Here is a 15,313-nt window from a genome sequence, read left to right as displayed (position 1 = left end):
ACATGCCGGTACTTAGCGTCAGCCTCGCACACACACACACACACACACACACACACACACACACACACACACACACACACACACAGACACACACACACACACACACACACACACACACACACACACACACACACACACACACACACACACACACACACACACAAACACTCACACACTCCTCCGCTCCCTCTCCCCCCTCGAATTCTTTTTGTACGAGAAAGGTAAAGTTTAAACCAATATTTTTCACATGGTAAAAGAACAAAACAGATAAGAACCTTGCATGGAATGATAAGATGTATTAGCCTGAGAAAGAGAGCGTCCCATAAAATGCTTGAACTAGAAAAAGTCGCATGGCCTAGTTTAAACTATGGGAGTGTGACATATCTTCCATGTGGTGAGGTCAGGTACACCTTCTACTCCCTCTGCTCTCGGTCTGGAAGCAGGTTCACCACTTCCCTTGCCATTACCTCAACGCTGCCGGTGAAAATGTAAGTAAATATTATATTCACTGTGGGCATGAAATCCAAAAAGCATTTGCTTGTGTGCGTGTCCTATTTGCATATTTTCAATTGTTTGATGTGATGAATTATGAATCAAGTGTTGTTTGATGTGATGAATTATGAATCAAGTGTTGTTTGATGTGATGAATTATGAATCAAGTGTTGTTTGATGTGATGAATTATGAATCAAGTGTTGTTTGATGTGATGAATTATGAATCAAGTGTTGTTTGATGTGATGAATTATGAATCAAGTGTTGTTTGATGTGATGAATTATGAATCAAGTGTTGTTTACACCAAATCCAAAAACAAGCAGACAGCCAACGTTCCACAATCCACAATCCACAATCCACAATCCACAATTCACAATCCACAATCCACAATTCACAATCCACAATCCACAATTCACAATCCACAATCCACAATTCACAATCCACAATCCACAATTCACAATTTAAAAAAACAAGCAAGGTATTTTATGGGAACGTTTAGTTGTGACAAAACAATACGAGTGATTCTCTCAGTCTCGCTAGTGTTTTCTGAACGGGCTTCTGAACAATTTGTCAGATAAGTTTATTTTCCGTCTTATAAGTACTGTTCGTCTGTCTGTCCAATTTAACCTTCGCCCGACCGGGTTATCGACTACACACGGAAGACATCGTGGGGCGGTGCGGACCGGGTTATCGACTACACACGGAAGACATCGTGGGGCGGTGCGGACCGGGTTATCGACTACACACGGAAGACATCGTGGGGCGGTGCGGACCGGGTTATCGACTACACACGGAAGACATCGTGGGGCGGTGCGGACCGGGTTATCGACTACACACGGAAGACATCGTGGGGCGGTGCGGACCCACGCTTCTCATAGAAGGAAAATATGCTTAACCCTTCCGTAGACCCATGCTATCCAAAGAAGCACAAACGTACATCCCCTGCCGTAGACGCCGTGGTTACATTTCCGCTAGAAGTAATTAAATTAGATTATTTATTTAATTATTACCGTGCGGACTAAAGCTTCTCAAAAAAGGAAAAACGTGAATACCCTTCTGTAGACGTCGTGGACCCACATTGCTATGAATTAATTTCGCTCCACGCGACTTACTTATTAACTCCATAATTAAACAGATGGTATAAAATGATGTTTAGAGCCAATACCTGAAGCTTTGTGACTTCTCTCCCGAGTTTTTATGTAAGTTCCTTCAGTTTGAAAAACATGGGTCCGCACGGCCTACGATGTCTTCCGTGTGTAGTCTTAATTTGACCTTTGTTTTTTTAATTACTTCTCGCTGAAATGTTATGATCTTTTAGGACATAAGAGCTTTGTAGGTGTCTAAGGCATTCTTAAAAGGTCATTAAAAAAATTCCTACTTTTTTAAGAGATATTTGCAATTAAACACCCTTCTGGGTCTACACCGACCCACGACGACCGGCGAAGGTCAAGGACCGCCGGGTCGAAGATCAATGACGTAACGTTTTGTTTTGTTATTATGGGCAAGTATGATTATCACGTGTCATACTGATACATGTATCAACCATCTCTACCAAAAGGAGGTTCATGCATGTGAATTTCGGGAAACTTCACAAATGTTCATACTTTATTATATTATAGTTGTTACTTGTGATGTTTTTGCTTGTATTTTATACTTTGTAGAATTAATGGATTAAACGGATCATTGTTGAATTGATCGACTGTGTGGTTACTTCCCTGTTTGACTGACTGAATGATCGGTCAGTGGATTAATTATAACTATTGACTGCAGCTTGCTCGATTGATGGATGAATTTAATTGACACCACCACCACCACCCTCTCTCTCTCTCTCTTTCTCACTCTCTCTCTCTCTCTCTTTCTCTCTCTCACTTTCTCTTTCTCTCGCTCTCTCTCTCTTTCTCTATCTCTCTGTCTGTCTTTGTCTCTGTCTATCTCTCTTTCTCCCTCTCTCTCTCTGTCTCACTCTCTCTCTCTCTCTCTTTCTCCCTCTCTGTCTCTGTCTCACTCTCTCTCTCTTTCTCACTCTCTCTCTCTGTCTCTGTCTCACTGTGTCTCTCTCCCTCCCTCTCTCTCTCTTTCTCTGTCTCACTCTCTCTCTGTCTCTCTCTGTCTCTCTCTCTCCCTCTCTCTCTCTCTCTGTCTGTCTCTCCCTCTCTCTCTCTCTCTCTCTCTCTCTCTCTCTCTCTCTCTATCTCTCTCTCTCTCTTTCTCTCTCTCTCTCTCTCTCTCTCTCTCTCTCTCTCTCTCTCTCTCTCTCTCTCTCTCTCTCTCTCTCTCTCTCTCTCTGTTGCCATGACTGTGCAGAATGTTTATGGTATGAAGGGTGTGTTCGCTTAGTGTTAGAGTCAATAGGTACTCTCTCTCTCTCTCTCTCTCTCTCTCTCTCTCTCTCTCTCTCTCTCTCTCTCTCTCTCTCTCTCTCTCTCTGTTGCCATGCCTGTGCAGAATGTTTATGCTATGCAGGGTGTGTTCGCTTAGTGTTAGAGTCAATAGGTACTCTCTCTCTCTTTCTCTCTCTCTCTCTGTTGCCATGCCTGTGCAGAATGTTTATGCTATGCAGGGTGTGTTCGCTTAGTGTTAGAGTCAATAGGTACTCTCTCTCTCTCTCTCTCTCTCTCTCTCTCTCTCTCTCTCTCTCTCTCTTTCTCTCTCTCTCTGTTGCCATGACTGTGCAGTATGTTTATGGTATGAAGGGTGTGTTCGCTTAGTGTTAGAGTCAATAGGTACTCTCTCTCTCTCTCTCTCTCTCTCTCTCTCTCTCTCTCTCTCTCTCTCTCTCTCTCTCTCTCTCTCTCTCTCTCTCTCTCTCTGTTGCCATGACTGTGCAGTATGTTTATGCTATGAAGGGTGTGTTCGCTTAGTGTTAGAGTCAATAGGTACTCTCTCTCTCTCTCTCTCTCTCTGCATCTCTCTCTCTCTCTGTCTCTCTCTCTCTCTCTCGAGTCTCTCTCTCTCTCTCTCTCTCTGTTGCCATGACTGTGCAGAATGTTTATGGTATGAAGGGTGTGTTCGCTTAGTGTTAGAGTCAATAGGTACTCTCTCTCTCTCTCTCGCTCTCTCTCTCTCTCTCTCTCTGTTGCCATGACTGTGCAGTATGTTTATGCTATGAAGGGTGTGTTCGCTTAGTGTTAGAGTCAATAGGTACTCTCTCTCTCTCTCTCTCTCTCTCTCTCTCTCTCTCTCTCTCTCTCTCTCTCTCTCTCTCTCTCTCTCTCTCTCTCTCTGTTGCCATGACTGTGCAGTATGTTTATGCTATGAAGGGTGTGTTCGCTTAGTGTTAGAGTCAATAGGTACTCTCTCTCTCTCTCTCTCTCTCTCTCTGTTGCCATGACTGTGCATAATGTTTATGGTATGAAGGGTGTGTTCGCTTAGTGTTAGAGTCAATAGGTACGCTGGATAATTTACTGTTTTCTCTGCCCTACACTATCGAACGTTTCTTTCTCCCGTTAAGGGCGTTTTTTTCGTTCTACGGCGGAGTACCTTTTTTTTTTTAATATTCTGGTGAGATCGATGGTTTCACTGCAAGCAACGGTGTTTTCACTCTTTGGTAAAACGGCTGTCTATTGTCTTTTGATTTTGTTGTTTTCATTTTCTGTTGTTGCTGGTTTTCAGTTTTCCCGTTTCTGTTGGTGACCTACATGTCCATCGTTCTCTCTTTCCTTCCTCCTATTCTGTCTTCCTTTTATTCTTTCTGTAGTTCCCTCTTCTCCTTCATCCAGGTCTAGCTCATTTTTCTGTTCTCTTTTTCTTTTGGTGGTCGGTTGGATGTATGACCCAAAAAATGCAACCGACAAAACCAATACCATATATTATGTGACCCTCCACCACGGAATGAGTCACATGTCACCTCGCGCGATTCTGCGCTAGGCTTAATATATTAAGTCCGGGGGATGTCTGGTAACAGTGTGAGGGTCACCTTAGTCACAGGCTTGTAACTCGACAAGTTTTCGCTCTTTTCTAAAACAATTTTCTTTACTGGATAGAGCATAAAAAACTCTGTAGGAAAATGTAAAAAAATATGAATATCATGCAACGGTGACATGCGACTCATTCCGTGGTGGAGGGTCAAATATCTGTTGACCGAACGACTTCATACTTAGTATACATGAACTTCAGAGTCTGCATGACCAGTCGATCAAGTTGCAAGTATGTAGGTCACATGGTCCGACTTTTGTGCTCTTTCGAAGAAAAAAACGCCATTCGGGAATCGACTCAACAGTATACGAGGTTTAAAATACTGTTGAGTCGGTTCCGGAATGGCGATATTTTTATATACGAGGTTTAAAATGACGGGCGCTGTGGCGGGGTGGTAAGACGTCGGCCTCTTAATCGGAAGGTGGAGGGTTCGAATCCCGGCCGCGGCCGCCTGGTGGGTTAAGTGTGGAGATTGTTCCGATCTCCCAGGTCAACTTATGTGCAGACCTGCTAGTGGCTTATCCCCCTTTGTGTGTACACGCAAGCACAAGACCAAGTGCGCACGGAAAAGATCCTGTAATCCATGTCAGAGTTCGGTGGGTTATAGAAACACGAAAATACCCAGCATGCTTCCTCCGAAAGCGGCGTATGGCTGCCTAAATGGCGGGGTATAAACGGTCATACACGTAAAATTCCACTCGTGCAAAAACACGAGTGTACGTGGGAGTTTCAGCCCACGAACGCAGAAGAAGAAGAGGTTTAAAATGAAGCGGTAACCAAAATAAGCCGCCTAAAGGTGTCGCTCCCTTAGGGCTGATTGGACGGACCGTGTGTACGATATCCAACCTTACACAATCAGTGAGCTGAATACAGCAATGGCAGGCAGGATCAGGGCATGTCCCAAGGAGGAATGCGTTCATGTCATTGATGAAATGTGCGCACCATTGCGCAAGTGTGACTTTACAACGAAGGGGGTCATTTTCCATTCATTTGAGTTAAGGAAATATTTTCATAGTTGTTTCGCATGAACTTCAGTTTGTCCGCAAAGTTTTCTGTACGTAGCTAATATGTTCCGACTTTTATGGTGTCTCCAAAATGTGTTCCAAATGATCCTTTAAAATTGTTCATGACACGAACATGTTTCTGTCTGGGATTGCCCTGAACCTAGCTGTGACTTCAGTCTTCATGTCACCGATCATCTGGAGGTGAAAGGGGTGTGTATTGATACTCATACAGTCAGATAATCCAAAAGGCAAAAGTCTGGAGGGTTTATTTTAGGAAGTACGGAAACTGCTGAATATGAAACCACGCACTGTTGAGTTGATTTTGAATTCGGAAAATAGACAGGCGTCAGACTATTTAATCTATACACTGCCTTGTTGAGGACTGATCATGCAAAGCTGAGGTACATGTACATCACATGGCTATTTAATCTATACACTGCCTTGTTGAGGACTGATCATGCAAAGCTGAGGTACATGTACATCACATGACTATTTAATCTATACACTGCCTTGTTGAGGACTGATCATGCAAAGCTCAAGTAAATGTACATCACATGGCAAATATAGGGTCGACACATGCTGAAGTAAATGTACATCACATGGCAAATTATAGGGTCGACACTGTACATGCTGAAGTAAATGTACATCACATGGCAAATATAGGGTCGACACATGCTGAAGTACATGTACATCACATGGGAAATTATAGGGTCGACACATGCTCAAGTAAATGTACATCACATGGCAAATATAGGGTCGACACATGCTGAAGTACATGTACATCACATGGCAAAATATAGGGTCGACACATGCTGAAGTAAATGTACATCACATGGGAAATATAGGGTCGATACATGCTGTAGTAAATGTACATCACATGGGAAATTATAGGGTCGACACATGCTGTAGTAAATGTACATCACATGGCAAATTGTAGGGTCGACACATGCTGAAGTAACAAGCATTTGTGTGAGTTTAATTTTGGGGGTCACCTTGTACATTGGCAAATTCCTTGTTTCCATTACTGCAGGATGGTGTTCCTGCAATGCTATTCTGAAGTTGGTGTGTGTGTGTGTGTGTGTGTGTGTGTGTGTGTGTATGGGTGTGTGTGTACCCATGTTTCCACAGGTTTGGTTGCCTAAATCACCATAAGGCAACCATCCACACGTGGATGGCAATTTAAACTCTGGATGGCAACCTAATTGTGTGGATGGTCGCTTCATTTAACACCGTTAAATTGACTTTTTTGACGGAAAGAATGTCATAACAATGTTCAAAATGACATTCTTTCCGTCCTCTATAGGCGACGAAATAGGTCAAATTTTGTGCATTTTTAGTGCAAAATTCTTCGATGCCGGAGCGAGTACTGCACCCAGTGCTGTTGTAGTGCAAGTGCACTAGAAAGGCACTGCACCCAGTGCCGCCTCTTAGGTAACCATCCACACATATAGGTGCGTGTGTATGTGTATGTGTGTGTGTGTGATTGTGTGTGTGTGTGTGTGTGCGTGTGTGTGTGTGTGTGCGTGTGTGTGTGTGTGTGTGTGTGTGTGTGTGTGTGTGCGCGTGTGTGTGTGTGTGTGTGTGTGTGTGTGTGTGTGTGTGTGTGTGTGTGTGTGTTACAGCCGCCCTGTCCAGAACACAGCATGTTGCTGATTATCTTCCTCACTTTGATCCCGGCATGCATTGGGTAAGTGCGCACACTATGTCATTATATATCCCGGAAAACACTCCACTCCACTATCGTACGCTACACTACACTACATTTCACAACACTACGCTTCACTACACTGCACTACACTACGCTACACTACACTACATTATATTACATTACACTACCCTACATTACACTACACAACACTACACTACACTACACTACACAACACTTCACTACACTACACTACACTTTACTCCACTCCACTACACTACACTTAACTCCACTCCATTACATTACATTATTCCCCCCTCTGCTTCTTTACCTCTGTAAACTTGTAGGGGTAGTTATTTTTCGATAATGACCCAGCAACCAAACAAATAACGACCCAGCAACAGCCTGAATCCTCGATAGTGCAATGGGTTGAGAAGCTGTTCTGTTTCGGTACTACTTTTTGCGACTGAAAAGTTCCGAACGCTCTAACGTACGAAGTATACATCTCTGGAGCAAACAATACAAACATACCGCATTTAAATTAATAACAACTACAGGCCTGAACACATGAATCTTCATATAAAATCCATGAGTTCGGTTGTTTTCTGAATCCAGATTTGCCGTGCTCAAACGTTCATCACAAGCAATTTCCCGCAAGGCAAGTAACTCATACTTTGTCTAGCGACAAGAGTAGTTCCCCTTCTTTTCACTCAGTTTCTTCGACAACAGACTGCAATCCGACGGTCAGTTTTCAACAATATTTCATTTAATAAACAGATCACACGCAACCAAATGCACACATCTCATCAATTTAAACAACATAAAGCGGTTTCATACATGCACTATTTTCCGCAGAAAACTGAACATCATACAGTTTTTAACGTTGGAACACGGGTGCAAAAGTTCGTCTGCTAGTCCCATTTGACGAAAGAACATTATCCTAAGCGATACCAAAACATATACAGAACACACAATATCTGCCTTTGCCGCCACAGCAGAATAACAACATATCTGTGTACTTGATTTTAGTCCAAAATAGGAAAACTGACAAGAAGTGTTAACAGAATGGAATGATTTGCACGGAACTATACAACCGCGCATTAATCGATCGCCTGCGCAGGTTGACTGGTTGAGTGAATAGGATTCGATCAAACTTTCGCAAAAAAACCTCCTCTTTTCTTTCGTCTATAAGGACGCCCCAACATATCTTATACAACTCTTCAATTCATCTCCGTCATATTATTCAAACACTCGAAATAACCTTGCCTTGTCAAGGCCCCGCATCGATTTGTTTAAAACTAGTTTTTCTTATTCTGGTGCGTTCCTTTGGAATTCACTACCTGTAAATATCAAGTCATGTCTGTCATTATCTTCTTTTAAAAGACAGCTCCGAAAGCACCTCTCTAACGACTAAGTCGGTGTACACTTTGTGCGAGTGTGTGTGAGGATGTGTAAAAGAGAAAGTGTATAGTATGCTTCCATTAACAAGCACACTTTTTAATTTTTAATTTAATGTTATACCTTTCCCAAATGTTTTTATTTTATTTTTATTTTTTTATTTTTTTTATAAATTCTTCATATTTGTTCTTTGTTTCATGTGTGTATTATAGTAGGGACTAGCTGTAAGAAAGGACCATATGGACCTAATGCTATCATCCCTCGGTAATAAAGTTTTCGAGTTCGAGTTCGAGTTCGAGTTCGAATAACTGAAGAAAGGGGGAATAAAGAGGTTACACACCTCGTCTCAGTGATTATAAAAAATAATGGTCTCAGTTCGCGGTCTCAGTATGAGTTACTTGCCTTGGGAAATTGCTTGTGATGAACGGTTTGAGCACGGCAGATATAGATTCAGAAAACAACCGAACTCATGGATTTTATATGGAGATTCATGTGTGGGAATAAACTACATTACACTACCCTACACTACATTACACTACACTACACTACACTACACTACACTACATTACACTACATTACACTACATTACACTACACTACACTACAATGCAAAACAATGCATTTCAATGCACTGCAATGCATCGCACTGCGGAGCAATGCACATCAATATAATGCAATACAATACAATACAATACAATACAGTACAATACAGTACAATGCAATACAATACAATACAGTACAATACCATACCATACCATACAATGCAGTAGAACAAAAGCTTACATTTCAGAAGAGAAATTGCAACTCTTTGGGGTTTTATTACTCGCACATTGCTTTTTTTCTGACTCAATTAATGTTGATACATATCGTAATGTTCAGACAGTTTTGTTGTTGTTGTTGTGTTTGTTGTTGTTGTTGTTGTTGTTGTTGATGTTGTTGTTGTTGGTGGTGGTGGTGGTGGTGGTGGTGTTGCTGTTGTTGTTGGTGGTGGTGGTGGTGTTGTTGTTGTTGTTGGTGGTGTTGCTGTTGTTGTTGTTGGTGGTGGCGGTGGTGGTGGTGTTGTTGTTGTTGTTGTTGCAGTTGTTGTTGTTGTTGTTTACAAAATGTTTAGCTAGCATGGTGGGCGGTGACCAGGACGGATAACCCGTACAGCTCACCATGATTGTCTTCCCTTCTTCCTGTCGATCGCCTTTTACACTCGACTCCTCCACGGTCCATAACGCTTCTCGTGGAGGTTCGTCTACCTGGGCCAAGTCTGGCTCCTCAGCGGCTGGAGGCTCCTGCCATCCTGTAGGATGTGGGCCGTACCTTGGTGTGCCTCTCCTGTCATCCTGTAGGATGTGGGCCGTACCTTGTTGTGCCTCTCCTGCCATCCTGTAGGATGTGGGCCGTACCTTGGTGTGCCTCTCTTGCCATCCTGTAGGATGTGGGCCGTACCTTGGTGTGCCTCTCTTGCCATCCTGTAGGATGTGGGCCGTACCTTGGTGTGTCTCTCCTGTCATCCTGTAGGATGTGGGCCGTACCTTGGTGTGCCTCTCCTGCCATCCTGTAGGATGTGGGCCGTACCTTGGTGTGCCTCTCCTGCCATCCTGTAGGATGTGGGCCGTACCTTGTTGTGCCTCTCCTGTCATCCTGTAGGATGTGGGCCGTACCTTGTTGTGCCTCTCCTGCCATCCTGTAGGATGTGGGCCGTACCTTGGTGTGCCTCTCCTGTCATCCTGTAGGATGTGGGCCGTACCTTGGTGTGCCTCTCCTGCCATCCTGTAGGATGTGGGCCGTACCTTGGTGTGCCTCTCCTGCCATCCTGTAGGATGTGGGCCGTACCTTGGTGTGCCTCTCCGCGGGGGAACATGGGGGAGAGTGATTGTCGTTTCTGTGGTTCTTACTTTTTGTAAATTATTATAACTAAGGAAACTGTTTTCACCCCAGGTTTAGCCAGTGTGGCGGACTGTCGCCAGGCGAGATGGCTCACAGGTTGTTCCAGGACGCTGACCGAGACCACGACGGCCACCTGGCGCTCGCCGAGATGCTCTTCCTCTTCCAGGCGTTCGACCAGAACGGTACGGGATGACCACACATAATGGAAGGGCGCTGGTTCTGTGCGACGCTTAGTTTTCGAGATAGGTGTGACTGACGAAGTACAGGACGTCACATTCCAAATAAGCACGACTATGTTGCAGGTCCGGCACGGTTGGCCGAGTGGTAAGGCGTCCGCCCCGTGATCGGGAGGTCGTGGGTTCGAACCCCTGCCGGGTCATACCTAAGACTTTAAAATTGACAATCTAGTGGCTGCTCCGCCTGGCGTCTGGCAATATGGGGTTAGTGCTAGGACTGGTTGGTCCGGAGTCAGAATAATGTGACTGGGTGAGACATGAAGCCTGTGCTGCGACATCTGTCTTGTGTGTGGCGCACGTTATATGTCAAAGCAGCACCGCCTTGATATGGCCCTTCGTGGTCGGCTGGGCGTTAAACAAACAAACAAAAATGTTGCAGGTGGAAGCCGCTGAGATTGCATTTCTTCGGGAGGTTTCCGCAAAAATAGATATTACACGATTTGCGCGAAACAGTTGAGTCTCTGAGATCTCTTTTTGTCTCGTGATAACGTTATTTTGTATGATAACGATTCACTTGCAAACTAAAGTATACAATTTGGTGTGTCAGTGGTAAATGTAAATAGAAATGTGTAATACAGACAAAGCAAACAAATAAACGTGTTTTTCTCGTGAAAATGTTGCGTTGTGCGGGTGTTTGGGTGGCCACGTGATGTACACAAAGCAAAGTGCGGGACGGACTCTGCTCTGTGCTGTAACACTGGCAAGTTCAAAACACGAGAAAAACGATTTCGTTATGCGGGCAGCCACGGGGGATGTATGTATTTTTCAAATGGTTGTAAAATAAGTCTTGTATTTATCACCGTACTCAGGCCCTGTTCTTTTTTTCGTCACATCTAAAACCGTTATTTCTTGTGAGCGACGCAGCATTAACAGCAGAACCCGCCTTTTAAGACCCCCCCCCCCCCCCCCCAAACTTGGTAAGACTCCCCTGTTTATTACCTCCCCTTGTTAAAACCTTGATGGTGTCAGGGCGTGCGGCTAACAGTCGGGATTGGAGCGACTGTCTGTCTACCTTAGCCTGTAAAGACCACATAATGCGCAGAGCCAACAGAGAAAGGCGCCTCCAATCATCCAAGTTGCTTTTCGCCCTGCGCGCGTGGGGAAAAGTTCTTTTTACATTATTTAGCCAAGCTTTGACTAAATGTTTTAACATAGAGGGGGAATCGAGACGAGGGTCGTGGTTTATGTGTGTCTGTGTGTGTCTGTGTGTGTGTGTGTGCGTGCATGTGTGTGTGTGTGCGTGTGTGTCTGTGTGTGTGTGTGTGCGTGCATGTGTGTGTGTAGAGCGATTCAGACTAAACTACTGGACCGATCTTTATGAAATTTGACATGAGAGTTCCTGGGAATGATATCCCTGGACAATTTTTTCATTTTGTCGATATATCCGGCTTTTGATGACGTCATATCCGGCTTTTTGTAAAACTTGAGGCGGCACTGTCACACCCTCATTTTTCAATCTATTTGATTGAAATTTTGGCAAAGCAATCTTCGACGAAGGCCGGACTTTGGTATTGCATTTCCGCTTGGTGGCTTAAAAACTAATGAATGAGTTGGCATGGTCAAAATCGCAAACATGTAATTAAAATTACTTGGTTATTAAACGATCCAAAAACAATTTCATCTATTCTTCGTCATTTTCTGATTCCAAAAACATATACATATGTTATATTTGGATTACAAACAAGCTCTGATAATTAAAAATATGAAAATTATGATTAAAATTCATTTTCCGAAATCGATTTAAAAACAATTTCATCTTATTTCTTGTCGGTCCCCGATTCCAAAAACATATCGATATGATATATGTTTGGATTAAAAACAAACTCAGTAAGCTAAAAAGAATAGACATACAGAAAAGCGTGTTATCCTGCTCAGCGCGACCACTACCGCACTATTCTGCATGGCTTGTTGATGTCACTGCCTTTACCACGAGCGGTGGACTGACGAAACTACGAGAATGTGGTCTTGGTGAAAAAAAAAGCAGTGCGTTCAGTTTCATTCTGTGAGTTCGACAGCTTGACAAAATGTTGTTATTTCGCCTTACGCCACTTGTTTGGTTTTGTGTGTGGTCATATTCCGATCGATTTCATAAAGGCACGTTCTGTTACCAACGTAATCATTGCAACAGATTTTCACATTTAATTCAACCGGGGTTTTGTTCATATGTGACGGCGCACAACAAAACCCGGTATATTGGATCGTTTGAAAAGAGTTCTTGCGGGGCGGGGACGTAGCTCAGTTGGTAGCGCGCTGGCTTTGTAGCCAGTTGGTCGCTATCAGTGTGGGTTCGATCCCCACGTTCGGCGAGAGATTTATTTATCGGAGTCAACTTTGTGCAGACTCTCTTCGGTGTCCGAACACCCCCGTGTGCACACATGCGCACGAAAAAGATCCCACGTTCACAGCGAAAGTCTCAGGGCTTGGAAAACACGAAGACACGCATGCATCATCTCTCGTCTCCGATTATCATGATCGTATTTCGATACTTTGACGAGACAAACCCAATGCTGGTGTGTCGAAGAAAACAGCCACAGCGGGCTTGTTCGAATCAAAGTATCACACCATATCTTCAACGTATTACCAATACCTGTCCCAATATAGACCAGTTGGTCTAAGAGGACGTTAAACCCTAATAGTCAGTCAGAGTTCTTGCTACCCGCTGCTTGATCTCTTTCCCACTCTTTGTGTCGTCATCCCCACTTGCTTTCAACAGTCAATTCCAATCCTTTGCGCGCACACACACACAAACACACCCACGTCGCCCACATACATGTATTCATGCCTTCATTTCTGCCCAAAATGTCCCTCCCGTGGTCAAGAAATCAAAGAAAACAAAATCCCAAAGTGTCCCTCTGACGTAATGCTGTATGCCGTAACAGATGACGGACGCATCACGCGTCAGGAGTTCTTGCATCACGTGCGTCAGACGGAGCCGGACATGGTTCAGTGGTACGACAAACTGTACAACACGTTCGACATGGACGGTGACCACAACCTTGACCTTCACGACTACATCCATCTCTACATGGAGACTGACCCCCGCAGTGAGTGTTGTTGTTGTTGTTGTTGTTGTTGTTGTTGGTGTTATTGTTGTTGTTGTTGTTTTTGTTAATGATGACATGGCGTGTGTGATTCTTTGTTCTTGCAGACGATAACACAGTGACGGAGGCGGCGTTCATTGGTTACTGGACTGTGGTGAGTTAGATCACGTGCTGACTTCTGTCCAATCAATGTTGTCTTGTCACTGGCTCATACCATGTCACAGTAGTGCTTTTTACATTTAGTCATAGAGGGGGAATCGAGACGAGGGTCGTGGTGCATGTGTGTGTGTGTGTGTGTGTGTGTGTGTGAGTGTGTGTGTGTGTGTGTGTGTGTGTGTGTATGTGTGTGTAGAGCAATTCAAAGTAAACTACCGGACCGATCTTTATGAAATTTTACATGAGAGTTCCTGGGTATGATATCCCCAGACGTTAGAGAGAGAGAGAGAGAGAGAGAGAGAGAGAGAGAGAGAGAGAGAGAGAGAGAGAGAGAGAGAGAGAGGAGATAGAGAGAGAGAGAGAGAGAGAGAGAGAGAGAGAGAGATGATGTGTATATCAATTGTAGCTGTGTTGACCTACCAGCTGTACCAGGCCCTGTTGGACATGCAGCCCGGGAGCTGTTAGACACACCTACATACAGCCCTTGACACTTGCTGCACTCTGCTGACGTCATCCTCTGCACTCTGCTGACGTCATCCTCTGCACTCTGCTGACGTAAACCTCTGCACTCTGCTGACGTCATCCTCTTCACTCTGCTGACGTCATCCTCCGCCTTCCGCTCAACTACTGCCATCAATAAAAATTAAAAGAAATACGAATGACAAACGCACATTTTGTCTTGACGTTTTTTTCCCTTCTGTTTGCCTGTCTGCCTGCTTATGTGTGTGTGTGTGTGTGTGTGTGTGTGTGTGTGTTTAGTATGTGTGTGAGTGTCTGTGTGTGCGTTTGTGTCCTTCTGAATCTCTCTCTCATTCTCATTCTCTCTGTCTGTCTCTCTCTCTGTCTCTCTCTCTCTTTCTCTCTCTCTCACTCTCTCTCACTCTCTGTCTCGCTCTGTCTCTCTCTCTCTGTCTCTCTCCCTCTCTCTCTCTCTTTCTCTCTATTTGGGCTTAAACAGCTTGTAAAGTCACCCGCAAGGGTAACTTCAACGACATCGATCATTGCTCGATCATATTTATTCGAATAATCCGGACACAGTCTTATGTGCCTGTGTATCCGACGTTAGTGTAAGTGATCATAGTCCTGTAAGCTGTTCCAAATTGATGAAGTTACCCAAGGCAGAATCAAAAGGTCACACATATATTTCATACAGGTCTTTTAAGCATTTTAATCAAGGTCTCTTCTTTAATGATTTGAATTGTACACCTTTTGCTTCTGTGCTTAATTATACCGATCCTAACGAGGCACTTGAAGCCTGGTATTCCCTCTTTATCGATGTGGTAAATCGACATGCACCTGTGAGGCGGAAATGGGTAAGACATCCTAAACTTCCTCCCTGGTTAACCATTGATATCATCGAAGCAATGGCGTATCGCGACCAGTTAAAGACAAACAAATTATTTGAAGATTATGAAAAAAAGCGCGTAATGGAGTAAAGAATCGCGAAGCGATCATATTTTGATAAACTTGTGGGTAACAGCAAAGAAGTTTCAAAAGTCTGGCGCGCCCTGAACACGTTTTTAAAAGGACTAAAAAAAAAAAGTAGTAT

At 43.9% G+C, this 15,313-nt stretch overlaps 1 protein-coding gene across 3 annotated transcripts; it reads left to right on the top strand.

Moving 5' to 3' along the window:
- Positions 1–383: 383 nt before the first annotated feature.
- LOC138950198 (uncharacterized) lies at positions 384–14,434 on the top strand. 3 transcript variants are annotated; one of them, XM_070321944.1, is made up of 6 exons: positions 384–488; positions 7,034–7,098; positions 10,383–10,513; positions 13,447–13,611; positions 13,716–13,762; positions 14,188–14,434. In XM_070321944.1, exons 2-6 carry the CDS (start codon positions 7,055–7,057, stop codon positions 14,227–14,229), a joined length of 429 nt encoding a protein of 142 aa, XP_070178045.1. In that variant the 5' UTR covers positions 384–488; positions 7,034–7,054; the 3' UTR covers positions 14,230–14,434. The 3 variants fall into 3 exon arrangements, with proteins under 3 accessions (XP_070178045.1, XP_070178046.1, XP_070178047.1); XM_070321945.1 differs by lacking the exon at positions 384–488 and adding an exon at positions 1,192–1,347; XM_070321946.1 differs by lacking the exon at positions 384–488 and adding an exon at positions 5,519–5,621.
- The last annotated feature ends 879 nt before the right edge of the window (positions 14,435–15,313 follow it).

This window comes from Littorina saxatilis, linkage group LG16, assembly GCF_037325665.1.
Source record: "Littorina saxatilis isolate snail1 linkage group LG16, US_GU_Lsax_2.0, whole genome shotgun sequence".
NCBI lineage: Eukaryota > Metazoa > Mollusca > Gastropoda > Littorinimorpha > Littorinidae > Littorina > Littorina saxatilis.
This window is presented reverse-complemented; position numbering and strand designations above follow the sequence as displayed.

Excerpts from the sequence above, each read along its gene's own strand:
- LOC138950198 (XM_070321944.1), top strand. The coding sequence starts at position 7,055 with ATGTTGCTGATTATCTTCCTCACTTTGATCCCGGCATGCATTGG. Across the intron at positions 10,514-13,446 it reads CCAGGCGTTCGACCAGAACG|ATGACGGACGCATCACGCGT; the intron begins GTACGGGATGAC and ends ATGCCGTAACAG. Across the intron at positions 13,612-13,715 it reads CATGGAGACTGACCCCCGCA|ACGATAACACAGTGACGGAG; the intron begins GTGAGTGTTGTT and ends TTGTTCTTGCAG.